Here is a 23,202-nt window from a genome sequence, read left to right on the forward strand (position 1 = left end):
ATCGATTTTTTTAATTAAAAAACAATTTTTTTAAATAAATAGCCGTTGGCCAATCCCCGCCTGCCACGTCGCCTGCTCGCTGGCACGGACGTGCTCGAGCCTCGATGCATCGAGCAGCACCGTGCCAGCGGCGCGAGCGCAGTGGCGGACAGCGTCTCCGTGCCGCTGGCACGGACGGACGGACGAGCTGCAGCTTGCCGTTGTGGATGCTCTTAAACAGACTCCATATACTAGCTAAAACGAAGAGGCCTTGAAATTTACGAAAAAACGAATATTTAAGTTTAATGGGCTTAACTCGTTAGCCCAAGGTATATTGGGCCTTCAAGTATACGCTAAAGCCCAATAACATGCATATATAAAGAAAAACAATATGAGGAAATACATGTTAGATTTCTCAAAATTGCTTAGTATTTACAATGTTGATTTCACAAAAAATTTGTTATGTTGTGGATATTTATTCAACTGAAAAAGGTAAGAATTCCCACTTTCAAATAATACAGTATGGCCCATCCATCTTCAGCTCGCTTTCTGGATTCTTGGAGCAGATTGTCGAAGGTGATCGGCATTCATTTCTTCAATGGTAATTAATTAGGGAAAAAAATTGCATCTTGAATATGTGCATTCTGTTGATGAATATTAGCTGACTAGACCATGATTTTGATGATTGCGGTTTTTTCCGTTGTTGGGTTTATTACTTTATTTCACCAACTAACTTATCTCTTCGTTCTAAGTTTTGGAGTTGTTTGAATTTGATTTGAAGACTGTTACAATCAAGTCTTGCTTTACCCAATTCTGTGGTTGAATTTCCCATCTGGAAGCTCAATATGCCATTGTTATGTACAGTTAAGTGTCGTAATAGATTGTTGGATCAAGTTTATACTTTTGTAAAACAACTGTAATGCCATTGCGGATTGCGTTACTTTTTCTGGGCTGCAAAAGGTTTAATTCTTCAATTACTTCAACATATTTGTTGTAGCAATACTTCAACATATTGAGTCTGGTGGACGAAATGTAAAAATTCCACTCGATTTATGGCATATAATACCGTAATGATTGAGTATGATATGATATTTAAGTATGTCCTTTTGATGGTTGGACATCAAGTTGTAGTGGCCTATAACCCTCAGGCATTGTTCAAGAAGAAATACCATTTCAGGATCCTCTGACTTACTTGCAAGAAACATCAAAGAGTTGGCATGGAAACAAAATCGAGAGTAGGTGGATTGTGACAAAAGCTTGACATTTTCCACAGAGATTGAATCCCCATGTCATTACAATATGGTTTAGTTTTTGTGTTGTTAGAGAACAGATGCAAGCCTAGTTATTTACTGTTATTAGCATATTTGGACTGAAGGAATAAATAGGCCTTGCCGGTGCTAGTGCTACTGATTTTTTATTTTTAAATCTTGCTATTTGATTTTTCAACACTGTGTAGGTAACCATTGCTCTAGCTTCAACCTCGATGCGATTCTTTGAAGTTCGAACAGACAAGATCAGGAAGATCAGGATTCGTTGAAAATTTTGAAAGTAGCTGGAAAATGCAACCTTTATTTGTGGATGAAGAGCTATGGCCCCTTCAAGCTCAGTTCTGTTGCGGAGTACGTCGCTTGCAACAATAGCAGAGGAAGAATCGCATCGAGGTGAAGCTAGAGCAACAGACATAACCAGCGAGCAAATCAGAGAGATGGGCAGTCAGGAGAAAAACTGCAAGGCATTCCCATAATTTCAGTGTTCACTATGTTATCATGTTTTTAGGTGAAAAATGCATAATCCAAAAGAGGGAGCTTAAACAGCATGGATTTGTACAGTATTAGAAAAGCTTATTTCTTTCCATTGAGAAATATGTCTAAATACGTTGAATTGGCAAAATTTAAATGTGGGGTTGTTCTAGTTCTAGAACGTACCAGAATGTGGACCTCTGAATGAATGCCACATACTGAGAAATCCAAAATAAGATGATATAAAAACATGAGGTTGAAAATGATGAGTTGGTAACTCCGTTGGTGCCATGGATTCTATCCTCTCCTCCTCCACCACTTTCCAACTGAGAAAACCCCCTTCTCTCCCTCCACCAACCTCCATTTCCATCCTCCAAAATCACCATAAACAGGCTCAACAAGTCACAAAGAGCCTTATCCTCTCCTCCTCACCAGCCTCTCAGAATATCTGCAGCTTCACAATCTGCTGCAACTTCCGCCGCCACGGCTTCTTCCTTCGTGCCATCTGAAATGAAGGCATGGTCCTACTCCGAGTATGGTGGCGTCGACGTGTTGAAGCTTGAAACCAATGTCGCAGTCCCTGAGATCGGTGAGGACCAGGTTCTGATCAAAGTGGTTGCCGCTGCTCTCAACCCCGTTGATTCCAAAAGGCGAGCCGGCAAATTCAAGGCCACTGATTCGCCTCTTCCGGTAACTCTCCTTGACTGTCTTCCACATTCATGTTACAATCTTTGAAAACTAGCATGATTCTGTTTCTGCTTGTTGATATTGTGCGTAGTTAGTGTTAAACATAGATTATAATTTGTTCATCCAAATGCATATAAGACTGTTCCAGGGTATGATGTTGCTGGAGTGGTGGTGAAAGTAGGGAAGCAAGTGAAGGATTTGAAGGAAGGAGACGAAGTTTATGCAGATGTTAGTGAGAAACACTGGAGGGGCCGAAACAGTTTGGATCCTTAGGGGAGTACACAGCCGTCGAGGAGAAACTGGTAGCTCTTAAGCCCAAAAACATTGATTTGCAGAGGCAGCTTCCCTCCCTCTTGCAGTTGAGACTGCCTATGAAGGCCTTGAAAGAGCTGCATTTTCCAGGGAAAATCCATTCTTGTTCTTGGTGGAGCTGGTGGCGTCGGATCCCTAGTCATACAGGTAGTGTTGTCAGCAGAGAAATTGTGTTAATGAAATGTGCCTAACTCTTCTTCTCCTAACAGTTGGCAAAGCAAGTGTTTGGCGCTTCTAAAGTGGCTGCTACTGCTAGCACACCTAAGCTGGATCTTCTCAAAAGCTTAGGAGTTGATTTGGCTATCGACTACACTAAACAAAACTTTGAAGACTTGCCGGACAAATTCGATCTGGTTTTCGACACAGTTGGTAAGATAACATATACCTAAAAATGGATGTCTCAAAGTAAAATGGTGATGCTGATGTGGGAAATGGAAACAGGGCAAGGTGATAGGGCTGTTAAGGCGTTGAAGGAAGGAGGAAGCGCTGTCGTCCTAAACTGGCCCTGCCGAGCCACCCGGTTTTAGGTTTGTGATAACTTCAACAGGAGAGACCCTGAAGAAGCTAAATCCTTATCTGGAGAGTGGGAAGCTCAAGGCCATTGTGGATCCTAAGGGGCCATTCCCTTTCGACAAGGTTCATGAAGCTTTCTCGTATCTTGAAACCGGTCGTGCTACTGGAAAGGTCGTCATATATCCCACTCCTTAGATTATTAAGTACTATATAATCAAAATCACAACAGTTTTAAGAACAGATAACTTTTAACTTTGACGTGCCTTTTTGGCCATTGCAATAAGAGAAAGGTTGGTATTGTTCAAAACACAAGTCACTTCACAAAATGCACACACTTGCAAGGTTTCGAGACCTTGGCTATATCTATAACGGAAAAACAAAAATTGTAGAAAGTAACCTCATTTTACAGTGAAGAGACCTTATTCTGTGGCGATGAAATGCCAATAATATACAACATTTGATCCGAAGGAAGTAGCATGAATTAATGTTGGTATAGCTCATAGCGAGAGAGGAAGGGGAGAGGTTGAAGTCGAGGTCCCAGAGCTCGAAGGCGCAGTTGACAAAGTCGTAGTGGCCTCCCTTAAGCGACAGAGTTTTGTTCACCACACCTTCCCTCACAAATGGATAAGTTAATAGGTTCCCCAGAGACACATTCACTGCCTCCTGTTCATCATCATCGTCGTCACCATTACCAGTTTATACCATATATCAGAATCAGATTCTTTTTTTCTTGCATTATATCAAAGCATCAAATGACTAGTTGAGGATTCGTTACCTTCTCCAGATGAGTGCATTGTTCCCCGAAATCCAAGTCTTTACATTCGATCCGCACCTTCGCCTTAGCCACCTTACAGATGTTCACCCACTCTTCTATGAAATCACTACAGCATTCGCAGAAAAAAATAAGACACAACAAAATTTCCATTCTTGTAACTAACGACCATTTCCAGTCTTGTAACTAATAGTGAAATATGTGTCTTTAACACAAAATGCAGGATGAAAACTGAAGTACAGAATTATTAAACAAAGACAATAGAATAAGACACGAGGCAAGATTGCAATTCAAAAAAAGAGGATAAGAAGCATAAAATAAGCGCATTCCAAGTACAAGTAGTGATACTTTCGTATAAGACATTGTAATAAAATAACAAAGGGATGTGAAGGGAACATAACAGAACACTAACCTTTGCATGGTCCCATCATCAGGGATGGACATGAGGCCCTTTATCCCTCCACAACAGCTGTGGCCCAATCACTAATATATCCTCCACCTAACATTACAAATTTCTTCTAGTCAACACAAATCACATGTATCACAGAATAAATACTAAAGTAAACATTTATTTTGAATTAATAAAATGACTCATTTGGCGTTGTCTATATTAGTCAAATTAAATGATTGAGCAAAGTAATGATTATGAGGATGAGGAATCTATTCCCAACTAGTTCAACATGCGTGAGCACCTTCTTTGGTTAAGGGTACGAAAAGTACTGGCATATGATTAATGAATAGTTTGATTAGTTTATGCGATTTAATTCAGAATATACCTAAAACTATTTCCTTGGTTACCTTGAACTAAAAGATGGATCTTCCTTTTTCTGAAGAGAATTTGAAGCTGTTTAGTACTGATTCCCACAGCCAAATTTAAGTTTTGATTGAATTTTGGAAATTATGACTATTTGACTTCCACATTAAGGAACACTTATCCTATGGGAGAAAACAACACTAGCAAAAAAGTGTTTGTGGAATTAGCGTTGTCCTGTGGCTGAGAAAGTGGCACATATATAATAACATTAAGAAGTTTGTGGTATATGTCTTGCAGAAATTTTCATCATTCCACATATACTAACACCACAACTTTTGCTTTTGACTATCAACTTATTAAGTTGTAGATAAGCACGTACAAAGAATTGTTGACACCAAGAAGAATGAAGGTTTATCTACCAAAAAAATGTAGACAAACTTATAATCCAAAATTTAATATAGCTATACGTAGCAATTCTATACTCTTGCAAATTGATACACAATATTGAGATGACCTGTATACTTGATTGAAAGACTCATCTTTCTAAGTTAATTGACCAGCGCCAGTATTAAAAGTTTTTAGACTAAAATTAAAACGTAAAAGTAAAGAATAATAACCACCTTCAGATGAATCACTGCGTATTCAATTGCAGCCCCCATCCCTGAGTATTTCTTCTGCAACGTATAAAAATTAACCATGGTAAGCTTACTTGGAAAAGCGTCACTAATAAATAGATAGAGATATTAAAGAATTAAAAGTAGTACTATTATTATTATTATTATTTGGGTTTGATGTTTACCTGATCATATGGTGGAACCATGCTAGCAATGTTTCGCACCATAAAAGCCTCACCAGGCTGAAATTCAATATGTGCGAAGGGCATACTCGCGAATCAGAGCAAGCAATACCAAAAACTGCATTTATTCATTCCATCAAATTTTAAATGGTAAACCATCAAATAATCCTGTCTTGTTTGTATACATTTTGATCTTGTGATTTACCTTTGGACTTTGGCTTTTGGACAGTTCCTCGTACAAAGCAGGATTTTTCCTATGGTTAAATCAGACCAAATTTGAGTTTAATAGTGCTAGTAAAATAAAACTAGACATGTCTAGACCAGACCAGTAGCATGCCAAATGACGTATCACAAAGGGAATTAACGAGGAAATTGATTGTAATTACCATAAAAAAATACTAATGCTTATTCACTACTTATCAATTATTGGCGCAAATGAAGGAGGACCACTTATTTCGTATTACTTGTATCAATCCCATCAAAATAGTGGAAAGATCCCATCCAATCAATGCTTATAAACATCATGCATCATCAGTTCATCACGTCCTAATAAAAAATGTATCTAACCTACACACTGGCTAACTAAAAGGTCACAATTAGGTCAATATAGCTTGCAGCCCGTGTGTTGGCCCAATAGCCAGCCAAATTTATAGGGTTCGGGTTGGAAATTTCTAGCCTGATAAAATTAAAATCCGATTATCCCGCACCCGATTAACCCACGACCCGTTAGGGTTAGACCCGAAAACCCGATAACATTTCTATTACTCTATTGTTTACTCATAATTCGACACTTCATTGATTAATTTTATAAATCGATAACTAAAAAAATAACTTTCAATTTATATTAAATATACATATTATATATTAAATTTTTATTAATATAATAATTGCATAAATAAATTAAAAAACATCAAATTCACTTTAAAAAATATTTAAATTCTAAAACATGCATTAAAATTTCACGAAATATCTCAAATATTAGTATTTATCATGTTCATGATTTAGTTTGACCATATATCTCAAATTTATCATAATTAAATATTTTACATTTTATGAATATAACTAATTTCATCATATCTATTGGATTGATAGCATGTTAATCTTATCGGTAGCAACCCGATTAACCCGCTGGGCTAGCCCGAAACCCGAGCTCTTAGGGTTAGGGTTGAACTTTTACAACCCGAAAGAATTCACAACATGATTAGCCCGCACCCGATGACCCGCATCCGATGGACCGGCCCGATTGACATCCCTAACTCATAAGAACCCCGTAAATTAAACATCTCCAAGAATGTCGCAGTTGTGTTTTAATGAATTATGCTTCCAAACGCCTTTAATTCCATCTCTATCCTCAAAATCTGAATGAAATAAAAGTCAAATACTCGTAATTCTCCTTCTTGAAATGCTCGAACCGGCCTGAATTCTGGCAACCGGGTCGAAGGCCACCTTTGCGGCTGCGGCGCCTGAGAGCTCCGTCATCAGCTTCTTAACCTCGGCCGCTGTGGCGCCTTCCAATTCGCCGTTCTCACTGGAGGAAACAAAGCAGTCAGTCAGGGTTGAAAAGGTGGGCCCAGTGATGGATCATGACAATTCCATAGGCCGACTAATCCGGCCGTAGCGGAAGATAGCTTCATTTGCCTCGGGAAAGGCGAAATTTGGTTTCTGGTGGGGGAATCCCGAGGAAATCATACGAAGAATTGAATACCTCAGAAGGTTCTTAAGTCCTGCGATGGCTTCCTCGTATACCTCCAACGCCATTTCACTCTCTTTTCTGCACAAAACAAAAAATGTCCAGAATTTATCTGAATACATCATCAAAAAACTTTCCTAAATTCATCAAATGTGCATGCTAGGTCACCAATTTTAGCTCCAAAAAGAATCACAGGTAGGTCAAATCGAAATAAAGAAATCTGTTGGAATACAGATTTTGTATTCAACCATGTCCATGGCCTCTGATCACAAATGATCCGCCCAAAAAAACATGCTAAACATCTAGCTAATTTTAAAAATTGTTGTTCTCCCCAAAACAACAAACAATTATAACTCAGTAAACAAGAGATCGATCGCATGCTAAATGTATGATTGAGGGTGTCAGAATTAAAAATAAATGGAAAGGAATGGAGGTAGCGATTGGAAGAAAAAAGAGGAGGAATAATGAATTGTGGGGGAGGATGATGATACGGACCTTTTTCTCCTGAGAAATCTTTTCTTGACTGGGATAAACCAATGCGTCCTAAAGGCCAGGCCGATCTTGTTCTATTATAGTAGTGCGAGAAGTAACCATGGTTAGAGGATGCCTAACCGTGGTTAGTGAGAGATGACTGAATATTCAACGCAGCAGTATGGATGGATGGCGCACATCAAAACATGTGGGAGTGGACCACTCACCCTTTTTCTCATTTTTTCTCTTTCTAATTACATTTTGCTATTCTCGATTGCTTACTATATTTGTTTATGTGTATCAATAAATTCTGACTAACTGCTCAAACAGTTACGAGGATGATAATTACGGTCAATTAGGATTCACTAATCCTTATTACAATTCACTGATTAACATTTATTATTCTATTAAATGGAAATGCCCTTACAATTACAATATGTTACTAATATTTTAGAATTTACAAATGATATATGGAAGATCTACATCAATTGATTGAAATTCATCAACTCATTTCTGAAAAATTTTGTACAACATCACAAATAAAGGCACGTATCTGAACAAATTCAACAATCAGAAAAATCGACATGGTATAATTTTGTTGGCAATTGAAACTAAAAATATAACATATTACTGTCCCACATCGGTGTCAAGAAAACTAAAAATGAAACTAGGTATTAAGTCGTGGGCCCTCCTCCTATAACCAATGGTTTTTAGGATGGAACCCATGGATTTTATCAATTTTATCTCAGACAGTATGTAATAATTTCTCAACAATTTCAAGCCTAAAAATTCCTAGTCTTTTTTGACATGTTTAGTTTTCTCCATAATATTGATAAATTGATATCATTGCGTCACAAATAATACTCCCTCATTTCCATAATAGTAGAGTCATTTCTCATTTTGGTACGTTCCATAGTAATAGAGTCATTTTTTTTTTAGTAAAAGTCAACAATTTCTCCCACATCCTACTTTATTTTGTCTTCATCTCTCTACCTTTTTATTTTTCACTTTATTCTCTCTTTACTTAACTCACTTAACACAATTTTCTTAATCTCCCTCTGCAAAGCTCCGACCCGACAAGAACAGAATGGACGTGCATCGCCATTGTGTGGTAAGACGCCCAATCGGTTGAATAACCCTTCTTCCACCTCCACGTATTCCCTATTGGTGGGAAGACATGAAGAAAAATAGACAGAACTGAAATCGGAGTGGAGGAGGCAGAGCAACGGCTGCGGTGACCGTTGGGGACCGAGCTACCAACGCCGAGAACTCAGCGGGCTGGCAACATCGGTCAGTCCAGCACGACGGGGAACGGCGGCGGGCAGATCAACGGTCCCAGTCGCCACGGTTTTGTCCCGGCGGGAAACGACGGCGAGGAGAAGAAAGTCGTCGTATCGATCTCAGTCGCCAGGGTCTGGTCAGAAGGTAACCCAACGCCGAGTTTCACTGGCACCGACGGAACATCGACCGAGAGGGAGGCGGAATTGAGGACTGGAGAGGAGAAATGGGTGGAGGCGCATGAAATTAGGGTTCATGGGGGCATTTACACCCCCAAATTAAAAGAATTCGAAATCCCCCCAGAACTCTTCTAAATCCCCCCCCAACCCCCGCGTTTGTATGCCAACCCGAAATCACCCCAAAACTTCCACAACATCCCAATTTAACCCCAAAACCACCACAATATCCCAAATTCACCACAACACTTCGAAAATCCTAAAAATTCCAAGAAAAATCCAGCAATTTCCCCGTCAAATCATACGATCAGTTCTTTCAACCTAATATCCCGTGTCACAACTCTTTTAAAGCCTTAGCCTTTACCTCATCCACCATAGTCGAACAAAAAGAGAACCAATGGATTTTTTTATTGTGGAGCTACTGACACGATCTCCTTCGATCCAAATGACTTCTTCACAATGTCTAAAACCGACTAAAACCTATGTCCAAACTGCCACGGGGGATTTAGCTCAAGTCGAGGGGGCAGGCACTATCAATATTTCTCCAACTCTCCGGCTCTCTAACTGCCTCTTTGTCCCAACTTTCTCACACAAATTATTATCCGTCAGTCATGTGACAAAGGAGTTAAACTGTAAATTACGATGCAACCTTATTTTTACGTGTTACAGGATACCAAGACGGGGACGATAGTTGGGCGTGGCACTGAACGAAACAGATTGTACTATGTGGATGAGATAGCTCAACAAAGTGCGGCGTTACTAACCCGTGATGCAACTACAACAAAGGCTTGGCTTTTACATCGTCGGTTAGAGCACCCTTCTTTAGGATATCTGAAACTAATGTTTCCTACGATGATCTCTAGTGTGCACTCTCTTGATTGTGAAACTTGTCATTTGGCCAAAAGTCATCGTCATTCTTTTAAATTGAATAATACTCGAGTGTCTACCCCGTTTTCTCTGATTCACTCTGACGTTTGGGGTCCTACTCCAATCACTGGGGGTCAGGGTCTCCGTTATTTTCTCCTGTTTATCAATGACTTTTCTCGTATGACTTGGGTCTATTTCTTAATAAATAAGTCTGAGGTTTTTGGAAAATTCACCCAATTCTACAGTATGGTCCAAACCCAATATAAACAAAATATCCAAGTCTTACGGTCCGACAATGGAGGGGAATATATAAATACCAACATGAAAACCTTCTTTCTTGAAAAAGGGCTTATCCACCAAACTTCTTGTGCTTATACACCTGAACAGAATGGAAAAATAGGTATATTCTAGAGATCACCAGAGCTCTCCTCATCGAGTCAAAAATCCCCACATCTTTTTGGCCAGAAGCTATAGCCACCTCGGTGTACCTTATGAACCGTTTTCCAACAGGTATCCTCAACTTCAAAACTCCCATTATACATTTATCAACCATGAAGCCATACAGAAACCAACCTATCTCACCCTTGATCCAAAAGTCTTTGGTTGTACAGTCTTTGTCCACATCCCAAAACATGACCGTACTAAATTCTCTCCTTGTGCCGTTAAATGTGTTTTTTCTCGGGTATGGGGTTCAATCAAAAGGGTTACCGGTGTTATGACCCTATAACTAAGCACATGTATACTACCATGAACTGTGATTTTGTTGAGGGTGAATACTACTACATACAGCCAATCTAGCGGTCAGGGGGAGTCAACCACATAGTCCAATTAACGACCCACTAAATTGGCTATACATCCCAAAGGACACAATCCATCATCCGGAACCTATACCAAGGGAAACCGAGCAAGAGAGGGATGAGTCAAGGGAAGAGGAACCCATTCTTGGCACAGAAATTGTTCCATTCGAGGAAACAAGCCATGCCAATGAGCTATCAGAATCCACTAGTCAGGCCACAGAGTTGGAGACATCACCCAACCATCAACTCCATCTTCGAATCCTGAGGTAAACAATTCTGCTGAACTCAACACAGTTCCATTAGAAATCACTAACACTGACAAGATAAGCCAAAAAAAGGACAATGAAAAGCGGTATAAACTACCACACAGAAGCACAAGGGGAATCCCTCCCAAAAGGTACTCTCCAGAATGGAAATGAAGGAAGACAAAATATTCAATCGCAAACATAGCTCAAAGACACCTAACAGAGATGGCCCGAGCATTTGAGGCTGCCTTGTATGAAGAAGAAGAAGAAGAAGAAGAAGAAGAAGAAGAAGAAGAAGAAGAAGAAGAAGAAGAAGAAGAAGAAGAAGAAGAAGAAGAAGAAGAAGAAGAAGAAGAAGAAGAAGAAGAAGAAATTCCTCAATCTTTCCAAGAAGCTGTTAAGCACAAACATTGGAGGGAAGCCATGAAGAAGGAAGTTGATGCCCTGATCAAGAATGAAACGTGGGAGAAATGTAATCTACCAGAAGGGAAGAAACCAGTCGGATGTATGTGGATTTTCACCATCAAAAGGCGTGCAGATGGATCAATCGAGAGATATAAGGCGCGATTGGTGGCCAAAGGATATACTCAAGTGTATGGAATTGATTATGACGAGACTTTCTCCCCAGTTGCTAAACTTGACACGATCCTGGCATTACTGTCAGTTGCAGCATGTAAGGATTGGTCGTTACATCAATTTGATGTGACTAATGCATTCATCCATGGAGAATTAGGTGAAGAAAAAGAGGTCTATATGGCAGTTCCACCTGGATTCGAGATCAAATTTGGTTCCGGGCAAGTGTGCAGATTGAAGAAAACTCTATACGGCTTGAAACAGTCCCCAAGAATTTGGTTTGGAACATTTTGCCAAGCAATGGTCAAGCATGAGTTCAAACAGAGTCTTTCTGATCATACACTTTTCACAAAAAGGAAAGGAGATAAGATAACTTGTCTTATCATCTATGTCGATGACATGATCATCACAGGGGATGACAGAGAAGAAATCAGCAATCTCAAGACCAATCTGTTTAAAGAATTTGACATGAAAGATCTCGGCCCTCTAAAATACTTCTTAGGAATAGAAGTGCTCAGATCGAATCATGGAATATTCTTAAGACAGAGAAAATATGTCCTCGACCTGTTGGCAGAAACTGGCCTCTTAGACTGCAAGCCTGCTGACACACCAATGATACCGAATCATGGGCTAAAATTGTTGAGGGAGCTGAACCTGCAGATCGAGAGAAATATCAAAGGTTAGTTGGAAAATTACTCTATCTATCACACATCAGGCCAGACATTGCATATGCAGTAGGGATTGTCAGCCAGTTCATGCACCAACCACAAGAAGAGCACATGAATGCGGCCTTACGAATAGTAAGGTACCTCAAAGGCACAACAAATTATGGGGTGTTCTTAAAAAAGGAAGGACCTTGAAGTAGATGGCTATACAGATGCTGATTGGGCAAGTAATCCAGTCGATAGAAAATCAACCGGTGGATACTTTACCTTCATAGGAGGCAACCTAGTTACTTGGAGAAGCAAGAAGCAAAAGGTTGTAGCCTTATCAAGTGCTGAAGCAGAGTTCCGAGGTATCAAGAGTGGACTCATGGAGATCATATGGCTAAGGAGATTACTTACTGAGATCGGTTTTCCCCCAAATTGAAAAAGTAAGTTATTCTGCGACAATAAAGCAACAATCAGCATATCAAAGAACCCAGTACAACATGACAGAACCAAACACGTTGAAGTCGATCGCCACTTCATCAAAGAAAAATTGGAAGGTGGAGTCATAGAATTCCCGTTTGTTCGATCCGAGGAACAATTGGCTGACATCTTAACCAAAGCAGTAAATCCCAGAACTTTCAGAGAAGTCTTGACCAAGTTGAACATCGGGGATACCATCGCTCAACTTGAGGGGGAGTGTCAAATACCAAGATGAGAAAAACGGCTAGTACCAAGTACCAATCACTTGGTAATTACATTTACATTTAATAGGTGGAATTTACCTAGGCATACAATTAATTAGTGGGAGTTCCTAAGAGTTGTAATCTCCCTATAAAAGGGAATGACTTGTATCAAACAAAAATAGAACAACAGAAAATACAATCTTAGCTATTCCTATATCTTTGCCACCATGTTCTATCTTCAATACAATGCCTCTCTCGATTACCATCTTTAAGAGTATGGGACGGGGAAATGAGGTTTATTGATGTTATTTGATTATGGTGTTAAATTTATGGTATTTTGATAAATTAAATTTATTTTAGATTTTAACTTTCTCTTGGTAGCTAGCTACAAATAATATGAAGAAGAAAAATCAATATGATAGACGAGCAATATAATTTGCATGAAAGAACCTCGCCCCACAACGAACAAAATTTCTACATTGGTTTGCTAGGAATTAATTGCGAGACCGAAGATAATAATTGTGTGTTTTGCAAAGACGAGCAGAGACTATCGATCACATATATTTTTGTTGCAGATTTTCAAGCAAACTATATGGTACCACTGTTGTGATAAGTGGAACCAAAGGTATGTTTTCTTGGCGAGGCTTGGAACATCTTTTGTAAAATTTGATAAAATGGTGTGGATTTCAATGTTCTATGTCATAGCGTGGTACATATGGAACATTTGAAATAAATTAAGCAACGTTTCAAGTACTACAACCCAATTGGAAGATGAAAAAAAGTAGTAGCTATTTTGGCATCTTGGAGCATGGATTAGAGGATGATGTCCTGATCTTCTTCCCCTTTCTCCAAGTGAGATGATTGATAAATTTGGTGACATAAGATAATGGGAAGCTGGGAGTGGATTGAATGCAAAGATGACATGCACTTTAAATATGTTTCTTGGTTGTCTTGTTCATGGGCGGAGGAGCTACATGGAGGAATGGTGAGGTAAATGCCCCTCTTCAAAAAATTTTATTCATGCTATTTTTCTTATAATTTATAAATTTATTTGAAATTCTTCTTTAAATGTCCATTCTTAATATCTTAAAATTTTGTTTATAGTTTATTTTTGTCCCCCTTATAAGTCATATTAATTCTTGGATCCACCCTTGTTCTTGCTTGCGTCGTAGTTAACTTGGTTTTTGTTTTGATGTCTCCGTTCTCACAGTGACTCTCTTTTGTTTGGCTGGCGCGATTGTGTTGTCAGTGTTTTGGTTAGCTTAGTTTTTATTTTTGTTGCATGACAGGCTCTGGTGTGATAGAATTCACTATATTTTGTACATATGTTGAGGGGCTTCCTAACGTAAATAGAAAAAATAGTGTTAAATTTATAAAATATGGGCACATCTGGTTTGGTTGTGTAAAGATAAATTTTATATTATTCTTAGTAGTGTGTAGTGGGATCTTTCCAATCCCGATGATATTTTTATCTTATACATTCTTCATTACAGAAGGATTAAGATAAATTAAGGAGCAACGCATATTTCAAATTAAATACTACTACCCGCTTTCTCAATAGTACATTCTTCATCTCAGTTGTTAAATTACAAGAGCTTTTAATCATATTTTTACTATTTTAAATATTGTTTTGTACTATATTCATAAATTTAGTAAATAAATCTCAAATTAAAATTCGAATTTAATCAATAATCAAATTGCAATTATATCATTCTAAATTTCTAATACGGCGTTACCAACTACTATGGGTCTATGAGTCCATTACTGCCGAAAGCATTCGTACATTAGTGATGCAATTATTTTGTTTAATTAAACATTGCTTTGATGTATTTTGTAAATCAACTCATGATTTTATTTTTCCATTTAAGGTTGGAAGAAAAATATATCAATAGAGGGAGAGTTGGGAGAAATATAGAACTAGAGAAAGAAAGCGCGCGGCAGTCACGGCGGCGGCGCCGCTCACAAAACTCCTTCCCTTTTTTGGTTGACTGTATAAGAATTGACGTGGAACACACTGGGAAAGATGGCCCCATAAAGTTTAATTCATTGAACAAATATTAGAGAAGTTCATCAAAGATTTTGCTTTTGCATTAATTATGTATGAAAACTTGGAGCGTTGCTTGCTCGCATTGGATTTTAGATAGAGTATTAGACCAATTGTATTTTGTACCTTGGTGGCCATTTGCAAGTATCATTTTATATCCTTGCATATTCTAGCTTGTGGATTGTATGATTACATAAAAGAAACAAAATAGGATCTCAAAATAACTTTTACTATTTTCGTACTATAATTCAATTTTGATTGTGTTGATATGGGCCGCAAGAGACATGGGCCTCATCAACTATGCAAACAAAATGAGAGTGAACAAATAAGAAAATCCCCCATCATAGACCAAAAAATTACGCTGTTTTACCAAAAAAATATAACCATTTTATAATTAAGCGATCTTAATTCCCCTGTAACATGTTGATAGATTTTTCAAGTAAAAAAAAGAAACACTACAAAGTACTTGCAAAGTAATTTCTTAAAACCCTTCATTAAATTCATTACACTTTCACCATTCTTTGGAAATTTAGTCCACAACTTGCATAAAATACTTCAAAACTAATTAAGCCAGAACTTAACCATGAGATTTTGACATCAAATTGAAACCCAATACTTCTACTACTAGTCTACTAGTAGTATAATAGTAGTACTACCACCAAGTATACTTATACCCCCGGCCCATGCGCATGCAATCACTATTAAAATTTAAACATTGTTTGAAAATCTGATATCTACTGGTTTATTATGTCCCCCATTTTGATGCGGCGGCTTCGGCTTCAGCTTCCCTCCTCCGTTCTGATACGGCTGCGGCTGCTGCTGCTTCGGCTTCCCTCCTCCATTCTTGGGCGGCATTCTCTTATCAAATCCGAATTCGATATCGAAGGGTTTCTGCTTAGACTCCCACTCTTTAGGGAGCCCCTTGCTCTGCTTGCTCCCCTTGGCCGGGTGGTCGTGCTCCGCCTTCTTCTTCGGGTGGTGGATCCGCTTGCTGCACAGCCGCCCCAGCACGCACGCCACCGCCGATATCACCACGATCACAGCCAACACTGCGAAAACCGGCCCGAACGAGCCGTTGGAGGGCGAGGGGCTTGCTTGATCAGTCATCTCTGGATTTGGATATGCATCAATTGGTTGTGACATTTTTTTTAATTTTGAACTATTTTGGTACAAGCAAGGAATTATGGTTTTGGGGGAGAGAGAGAGGAGTGAAACAAGAATGTGATGGAGTGAGGAGGTGGTTTTATGCAAGATTGTAATGAGAGGGGATGTTTGAATTCAAAAGGAAGGGCTTTTCTTTAATAAAGAGAGTGACAACTAAAGATATATTCTCGTTGTCGCTTTTCTTTTTTTGTGATCAGTGTGATTGGTTTTGTAGCTTAGTGAGGTGAGAAAGAAATATTTTGGATCCTTTAAAACATCACAATAATCTATGAAAGATGGGAGAAACATTTTGTGAGAGCTTTTGCTTTTTTGTTGGTTTGAACAATTGTTGGAAATTGACACATCGCTATTGCTTTCATCAATGTGTATAGAGACCAAGTTTTCCCATTGCTAAAGCATCTTTCACATATCTGTATTTTTAGCTTGTGTTTTTTTATCGGGTACAAAATTATTATTATTATTATTATTATTATTATTATTATTATTATTATTATTATTATTATTATTATTATTATTATTATTATTATTATTATTATTCAATGCATGTAGAAATTGGTGTAGGAGTACGATATTTGTGGTAGTAAGACAATGTCATTAACATGTTGGCCATACCTGTAGTATGATTCAGTGTTTAACAGAATTTTGTTTCTATGATGATGAAAATTCGTGAAAATATAGGTACTAAGGGCACCCGCAACGCTGTGCCGTTGCGGTTCCTATGCCGTTCCGGCGAAACGGTTCCGCGGCGGCACGCGTTGCGGGGTGCGTTCCGTCGCCGTTCCGTGCCGTCGCCATTCCTATGCCGTGCCGCGTTCCGTTCCGGAGGAACGCGGAACGGAACGTTCCGCCACGCGCCGAGGCGACGTGGCGGCCTCCCATTCGACGCGTGAAGCCCACTCGCTGCCCCGCGAGTGGGCTTCGTCCGGTAACGCAATAATTCATTTTTTTTTAATTCGAATTTAATAAAAAAAAATTTTTTTTTGCAACGGTAATGAGACCGTTTTTTTTATATCCGTTTTTTATTTTTTTTTAATTTTAATTTTATTTATTTACTCTATAAATACTCCTATTTCATACTCATTTCAATCACAAACACACATCTATTCCTCTCTATTTCCACCCCAATTTTCATCTCAAATCAACTATATTTTCCTTCTCCCAAATTTAATCAAACTAATGGATCCTTATGAATAAATGCGTCAAATATTGGAACAATCACTTGAAGAAGATCGACGACGGGAGGCGGAAGAAGCCGCGCCGCCCCAACGACGCTCCCGTACGTACATCCATCGTAACCGGGAGGAAGAGGCGGACATTAATGAAATTGAATGAATAGTAATTTAAGGAACGGTTAAGGAACGGTTAAGGAACGGAGGGTTGCAGGTTCCGTTCCTTAGTTAAGGAATGGAGTAAAAAAGTACAGTGGGGCCCTCAAATAGTGGTTTAAGGAACGGTATAGGAACGGTATAGGAACAGCGTTGTGGATGGCCTAACAAACCTTCAAACCCAATCTAATAAAGTAATTCAGATTTAACTTAAACATTTGATCTCAAAGATACTACGTATAGTACTAATCTAATGTTACACCTCATCTAGAAAAGAACCTATTTGATCATTGAATATCTAATATCTTGATCAAGAAAGGAAATAAAAATATTGAAACATATATACATGAAAAAAAATTTAAGAATCATGACAGTGCAAATATCATGTCGATTGCCCCGATAAACTATTCGATGCTTTATTTGTTTTTATATCTTTGTTTGTATTGCTTTTGTTAGGGTAGGGCTCGATGGCGTGCAATTATTACTAGAAATATTATAATGGTGCTGTAGATGCCTCGGTGATGAGAAAAGAAATATTTTTATATCAATCAATAATTCTTCTTACTACAGATCCCACTTTCGATCCATCAACCTACAAAAAATCCGCAATCATTATAATGATCGATATAATTATAAGATTAATTATTTTGTTCAATAACGCAATAATGGGCAGATTCTTAATGTTTAATTAACTGAGTGAGTCCTCTTCTCTTAGTGGGAGGAAGGGTTATAGTTAAAGCTACCTGAACTGAGTAAGTCATATTTTATCCACTCTAATAATGATGAAGCTCAATTATTTTACGGCTTTGTTTTTTACTAGTACTTTTTTACTTCTTCAAATTATTGTGATTATTTTGGGCCGGAGCCCAATTATGATTCAAAAGTGGTAAACAAATACAGTTATCACTGGAAACATACCAATTATTGTTTTTGTTTCCACCATCAAACTACTCATTACTTAGACTTCCACTTCCACTTCCACCAACATTTGTTACCTACATTTTAATCTTATAATTATATATATTCTTCGACTTCTCATAAATTAAATGACATAATTATTATGTAGCTTCAATTAGTTGGATGTGAGTTTAATTGTTATGATTAATGGAATTATGTCCGTGAGACATGGATTAGTGGTTTAATTGTAAAGAAACATAAAAAAGCAGAAGAGAACATTTTGTGCAGAGGGTAAGTAAGGCTCTGTTTGAAAAGATGGAATGCCACTGCTTTATGGCTGAAACAACTGTTTTTGGTCTCAACCACAATACAATGCATGCCTATCACAATCCCACCCTAACCTCCTCCAGATCACCAACCAAGTTTCTCTTTCCAAATCCTATAAATATAATAAGACAGATTTAGATGCAAAAAAATAAAGCACCAAAAGCAGTGTCACAGTCACACTGTCTTCTTCAGCCAATACAAGTACTAATATACCCGGTCGAAAAACCAAAATTTTTTAAAAATAAAATCAAACCGAACTAAATTTCAAAATTCGATTTGTTTTTCGAGTTTTTTGCTCGCCCCTACTAACAAAGTAATTCACTTTGCACTCACTCATCTTAACCAGACTTATTGGATCAACAATACCAATAGTATACTAGTAGTATGTTATGATTTGCAAATGGCCTAATTAACTTGTCTGGGTCTGTTCAACTGTATTTTGAGAAACATTAACAAAGTTTTACCAAACTTAAAAATGCAGTTCATCAATCTTAAACACGATCACAGAAACATAAAACTAAACCAGAATCAAACCAAAACATCACAAAAAACACTCCATATATAACCATCAAAATCATGCCAATCAACAATTGTATCCATCTGTCAAGAAAATGAAAATCACTCATACCATCCTTTTAATCTCTCTCCTCTCCCTCTCTCCCCTGCTTTCAGGTTTGCATCAAACACCACTTTCCACAACAAGTTAATCATGCCCTAATTATTTTTATTTGCAGGGGCCGCACCGGTGGGAGTCTGCTACGGCAGGGTGGCAGCCGACCTTCCCCCGCCCGCCTCCGTGATCGGCCTCCTCAACTCCAACGGCATATCAAGAATCCGCCTCTTCAACCCTGACCCCGCCGCCCTCGCCCCCTTCTCCGGCACCGGAATCGAGCTCACCATCGGCGTCCCCAACGAAATCCTCCCCACACTCGCAAACGGCACCGTCGCCGCCTCTCTCGACTGGCTCCAATCCAACATCTTCTCACACATCGCACCCTCTCAGCTCCGATACTTAGCCGTGGGAAACGAGGTCCTACAAAAAGATCCATTCTACACCCCTTTCATCGTCCCCGCAATCCTCAACATTCACCAAGCCCTTCAAATATTAGGGCTAAACGACATCGTTAGGGTTTCATCTTCCCACGCAGCAACGATTTTATCCAATTCTTACCCTCCTTCAACCGGCGCTTTCCACGATGATGTGAAACCGGTTTTGATCCCTCTTCTCCAGTTCTTGCGCGATACTAATTCGCCGTTGATGGTCAACATTTACCCTTTTTTCACCTACGTTGAGAATGAACATGAGCATGTGACGTTGGAGTATGCTACTTTTAGGTCGTCGGAGGTTGAGATGGATGAGGGGTTGGCCTACGGTAACATGTTTGATTCGGCGGTGGATGCGTTCGTGTACGCGATGGAGAGGGAGGGGTTCGAGGGGATTCCGGTGGTGGTGACGGAGACGGGGTGGCCGACGGGAGGAGGAGACGGGGGCTCGGCGGAGAATGCGTTTGCTTATAATGGGAATGTGGTGAGGAGGGCGTTGGGGGATGTTGGGACGCCCAAGAGGCCGGGTGTTGGGGTCGAGGTTTTCTTGTTTGATTTGTTTGATGAGGATGGCAAGACTGGGACTGAGTATGAGAAACATTTTGGGATTTTTGGGATTGATGGGAACAAGGCGTATGATATTAGGTTTAATTAGCTACATTTGTTGTTTTATCACTTGTATCATGTATGGAATGATCAAACTTATGAAATACTTAATAGGTGAATTCTACTCTTATGATGGTCACTTCCACCTCACATGTAATGCAGTTTGATGGTTTAAAAGTTAGAGCATCCACAACCGTGCTCTTGCCAACGAGCACGGTTGTGGGCCCGGCCCCACTTTTTCTGTCTGCTCTTAGGTAAAAGCATAACACCCACATCCGTGCTATTCGGCAAGGACGAGCACAAGGGTCTCATCATACCATTATTCAATTTAAATAAAAACATTTCCACAAAATTAAAATACATTAAAAATACCTGGAATAATATTATAAAATACATTAAAAATTAAAAATTACATAATTAAAATCCTAAAAATTAAAAATTATATAATTAAAATTCTAAAAATTAAAAATTACATAATTAAACCCCTACAAATTAAAAATTACATAATTAAAGGCTAAAAATACCCCCGCGGAAGACTATTCATCCGGCGGCACTACCCCCAATTGTTTTTGACGGCCCAATATCATGGCCTCATGCGATCGAAGTTGCTCATGGGTCATAGTTGACCTATCGACCATATTGAGTTGGGCCAAAATCCACCACAACGAGTTGGTGGGGGTGGAGGTGGCGCATAGGGAACGGGAACGGGAGGGGGTGGAGGTGGCCTCATCGTCGGCGTTGGGAACCGCTCAGGCCGGCGTCGGGGCTACCCAAGTTAGCTCCGGCAAGTTGGCTAGCCACGTCTTCGGAGACGGCGTCGGATAGGGATACCGACCTTGACCGTTTGGAGGAGCCGCTAGAGGAGGATGTTACGCCTCCTCTATACTTCAGATGCGACCGCGTCTTCTGCCAAATGTTGAGGTACTTGAACGGCTTGTAGTTCATGGATTGGTATGTCGACAAGGCGGAACTGATGATGTCGACTTCGCTCCGGCCGCTCTCCGCCGACCGCTCTTCCTGGAGGTAATACCCCTGGAACTTTTGGATTTCTTCGTTGGCTCTGTATATGGCATTGCGCACCATACTCTCGTTGCGCTCGATTGTTCCCGCCGGCCGGTTTTCATTGTACCGGCGACAGATGCGCCACCAATAATGATCGCCGGATTGGTTCGTGCCAACCTCCGGATCTTCGGAGATTGACAAGAACGTCTTGAACAATTGCTCCATCTCCGTCGGAGTGTACGGTGTGCGGACACCGCGAGTAGGAGGAGTCGGAGTTTGGGAGGGGCCGCTCGACCTCGCTCTAGGCTCGGGTGTCCACCCGTATTGCCCTTCGGGGGCATCTTGGTCGTCGATCGGGTAAGGCCGGTAACCACCCGGAACTCCCGAACTTTAGGTTTGAGGAGGGGCCGAATATTCCGTTTCCGGACTAGGAAACGGTTGTGAACCGAACCAATCGGGATTCCAACCGTGGGAGCTCGGGGGTGATCGTCGTGGCCGGACATGTTATGTTGTAGGAGTGGAAGAAAGATTGAGAATGGAAATGAGATAATGTAGATGAGAATTGTGTTGTGTGGTGTGAATTTTTTGGTGTGAAAGTGGGGGGTATTTATAGATGAAAATGTGTATTTTTGGGGGGGGGGGGAATTGAAAAATAAATTAAAGGTGGGTAGAAAACGGATATAATTATTTGGGAAGTGGAAAAATATTTTTTTTATTTTTAATCGATTTTTTTAATTAAAAAACAATTTTTTTTAAATAAATAGCCGTTGGCCAATCCCCGCCTGCCACGTCGCCTGCTCGCTGGCACGGACGTGCTCGAGCCTCGATGCATCGAGCAGCACCGTGCCAGCGGCGCGAGCGCAGTGGCGGACAGCGTCTCCGTGCCGCTGGCACGGACGGACGGACGAGCTGCAGCTTGCCGTTGTGGATGCTCTTAAACAGACTCCATATACTAGCTAAAACGAAGAGGCCTTGAAATTTACGAAAAAACGAATATTTAAGTTTAATGGGCTTAACTCGTTAGCCCAAGGTATATTGGGCCTTCAAGTATACGCTAAAGCCCAATAACATGCATATATAAAGAAAAACAATATGAGGAAATACATGTTAGATTTCTCAAAATTGCTTAGTATTTACAAATGTTGATTTCACAAAAAATTTGTTATGTTGTGGATATTTTATTCAACTGAAAAAGGTAAGAATTCCCACTTTCAAATAAATACAGTATGGCCCATCCATCTTCAGCTCGCTTTCTGGGATTCTTGGAGCAGATTGTCGAAGGTGATCGGCATTCATTTCTTCAATGGTAATTAATTAGGGAAAAAAATTGCATCTTGAATATGTGCATTCTGTTGATGAATATTAGCTGACTAGACCATGATTTTGATGATTGCGGTTTTTTCCGTTGTTGGGTTTATTACTTTATTTCACCAACTAACTTATCTCTTCGTTCTAAGTTTTGGAGTTGTTTGAATTTGATTTGAAGACTGTTACAATCAAGTCTTGCTTTACCCAATTCTGTGGTTGAATTTCCCATCTGGAAGCTCAATATGCCATTGTTATGTACAGTTAAGTGTCGTAATAGATTGTTGGATCAAGTTTATACTTTTGTAAAACAACTGTAATGCCATTGCGGATTGCGTTACTTTTTCTGGGCTGCAAAAGGTTTAATTCTTCAATTACTTCAACATATTTGTTGTAGCAATACTTCAACATATTGAGTCTGGTGGACGAAATGTAAAATTCCACTCGATTTATGGCATATAATACCGTAATGATTGAGTATGATATGATATTTAAGTATGTCCTTT

General features: G+C 39.5%; 2 protein-coding genes and 2 pseudogenes across 2 annotated transcripts; 2 read left to right on the forward strand and 2 right to left on the reverse strand.

Moving 5' to 3' along the window:
- Positions 1 to 1,888: 1,888 nt before the first annotated feature.
- LOC121798756 lies at positions 1,889 to 3,537 on the forward strand (annotated as a pseudogene).
- LOC121798757 lies at positions 3,460 to 7,758 on the reverse strand (annotated as a pseudogene).
- A 7,976-nt stretch (positions 7,759 to 15,734) lies between these two features.
- Positions 15,735 to 16,169, reverse strand: LOC121800577. Its single transcript, XM_042200125.1, has one exon. It carries the CDS (start codon positions 16,167 to 16,169, stop codon positions 15,735 to 15,737), a length of 435 nt encoding a protein of 144 aa, XP_042056059.1.
- A 3,031-nt stretch (positions 16,170 to 19,200) lies between these two features.
- On the forward strand, positions 19,201 to 20,519 carry LOC121799192 (glucan endo-1,3-beta-glucosidase-like). The gene is made up of 2 exons (XM_042198534.1): positions 19,201 to 19,411; positions 19,474 to 20,519. The coding sequence occupies exons 1-2, from the start codon at positions 19,351 to 19,353 to the stop codon at positions 20,436 to 20,438; spliced, it is 1,026 nt and encodes a 341-aa protein (XP_042054468.1). The 5' UTR covers positions 19,201 to 19,350; the 3' UTR covers positions 20,439 to 20,519.
- The last annotated feature ends 2,683 nt before the right edge of the window (positions 20,520 to 23,202 follow it).

This window comes from Salvia splendens, chromosome 4 (assembly GCF_004379255.2).
Source record: "Salvia splendens isolate huo1 chromosome 4, SspV2, whole genome shotgun sequence".
NCBI classification, from domain to species: Eukaryota; Viridiplantae; Streptophyta; class Magnoliopsida; order Lamiales; family Lamiaceae; genus Salvia; species Salvia splendens.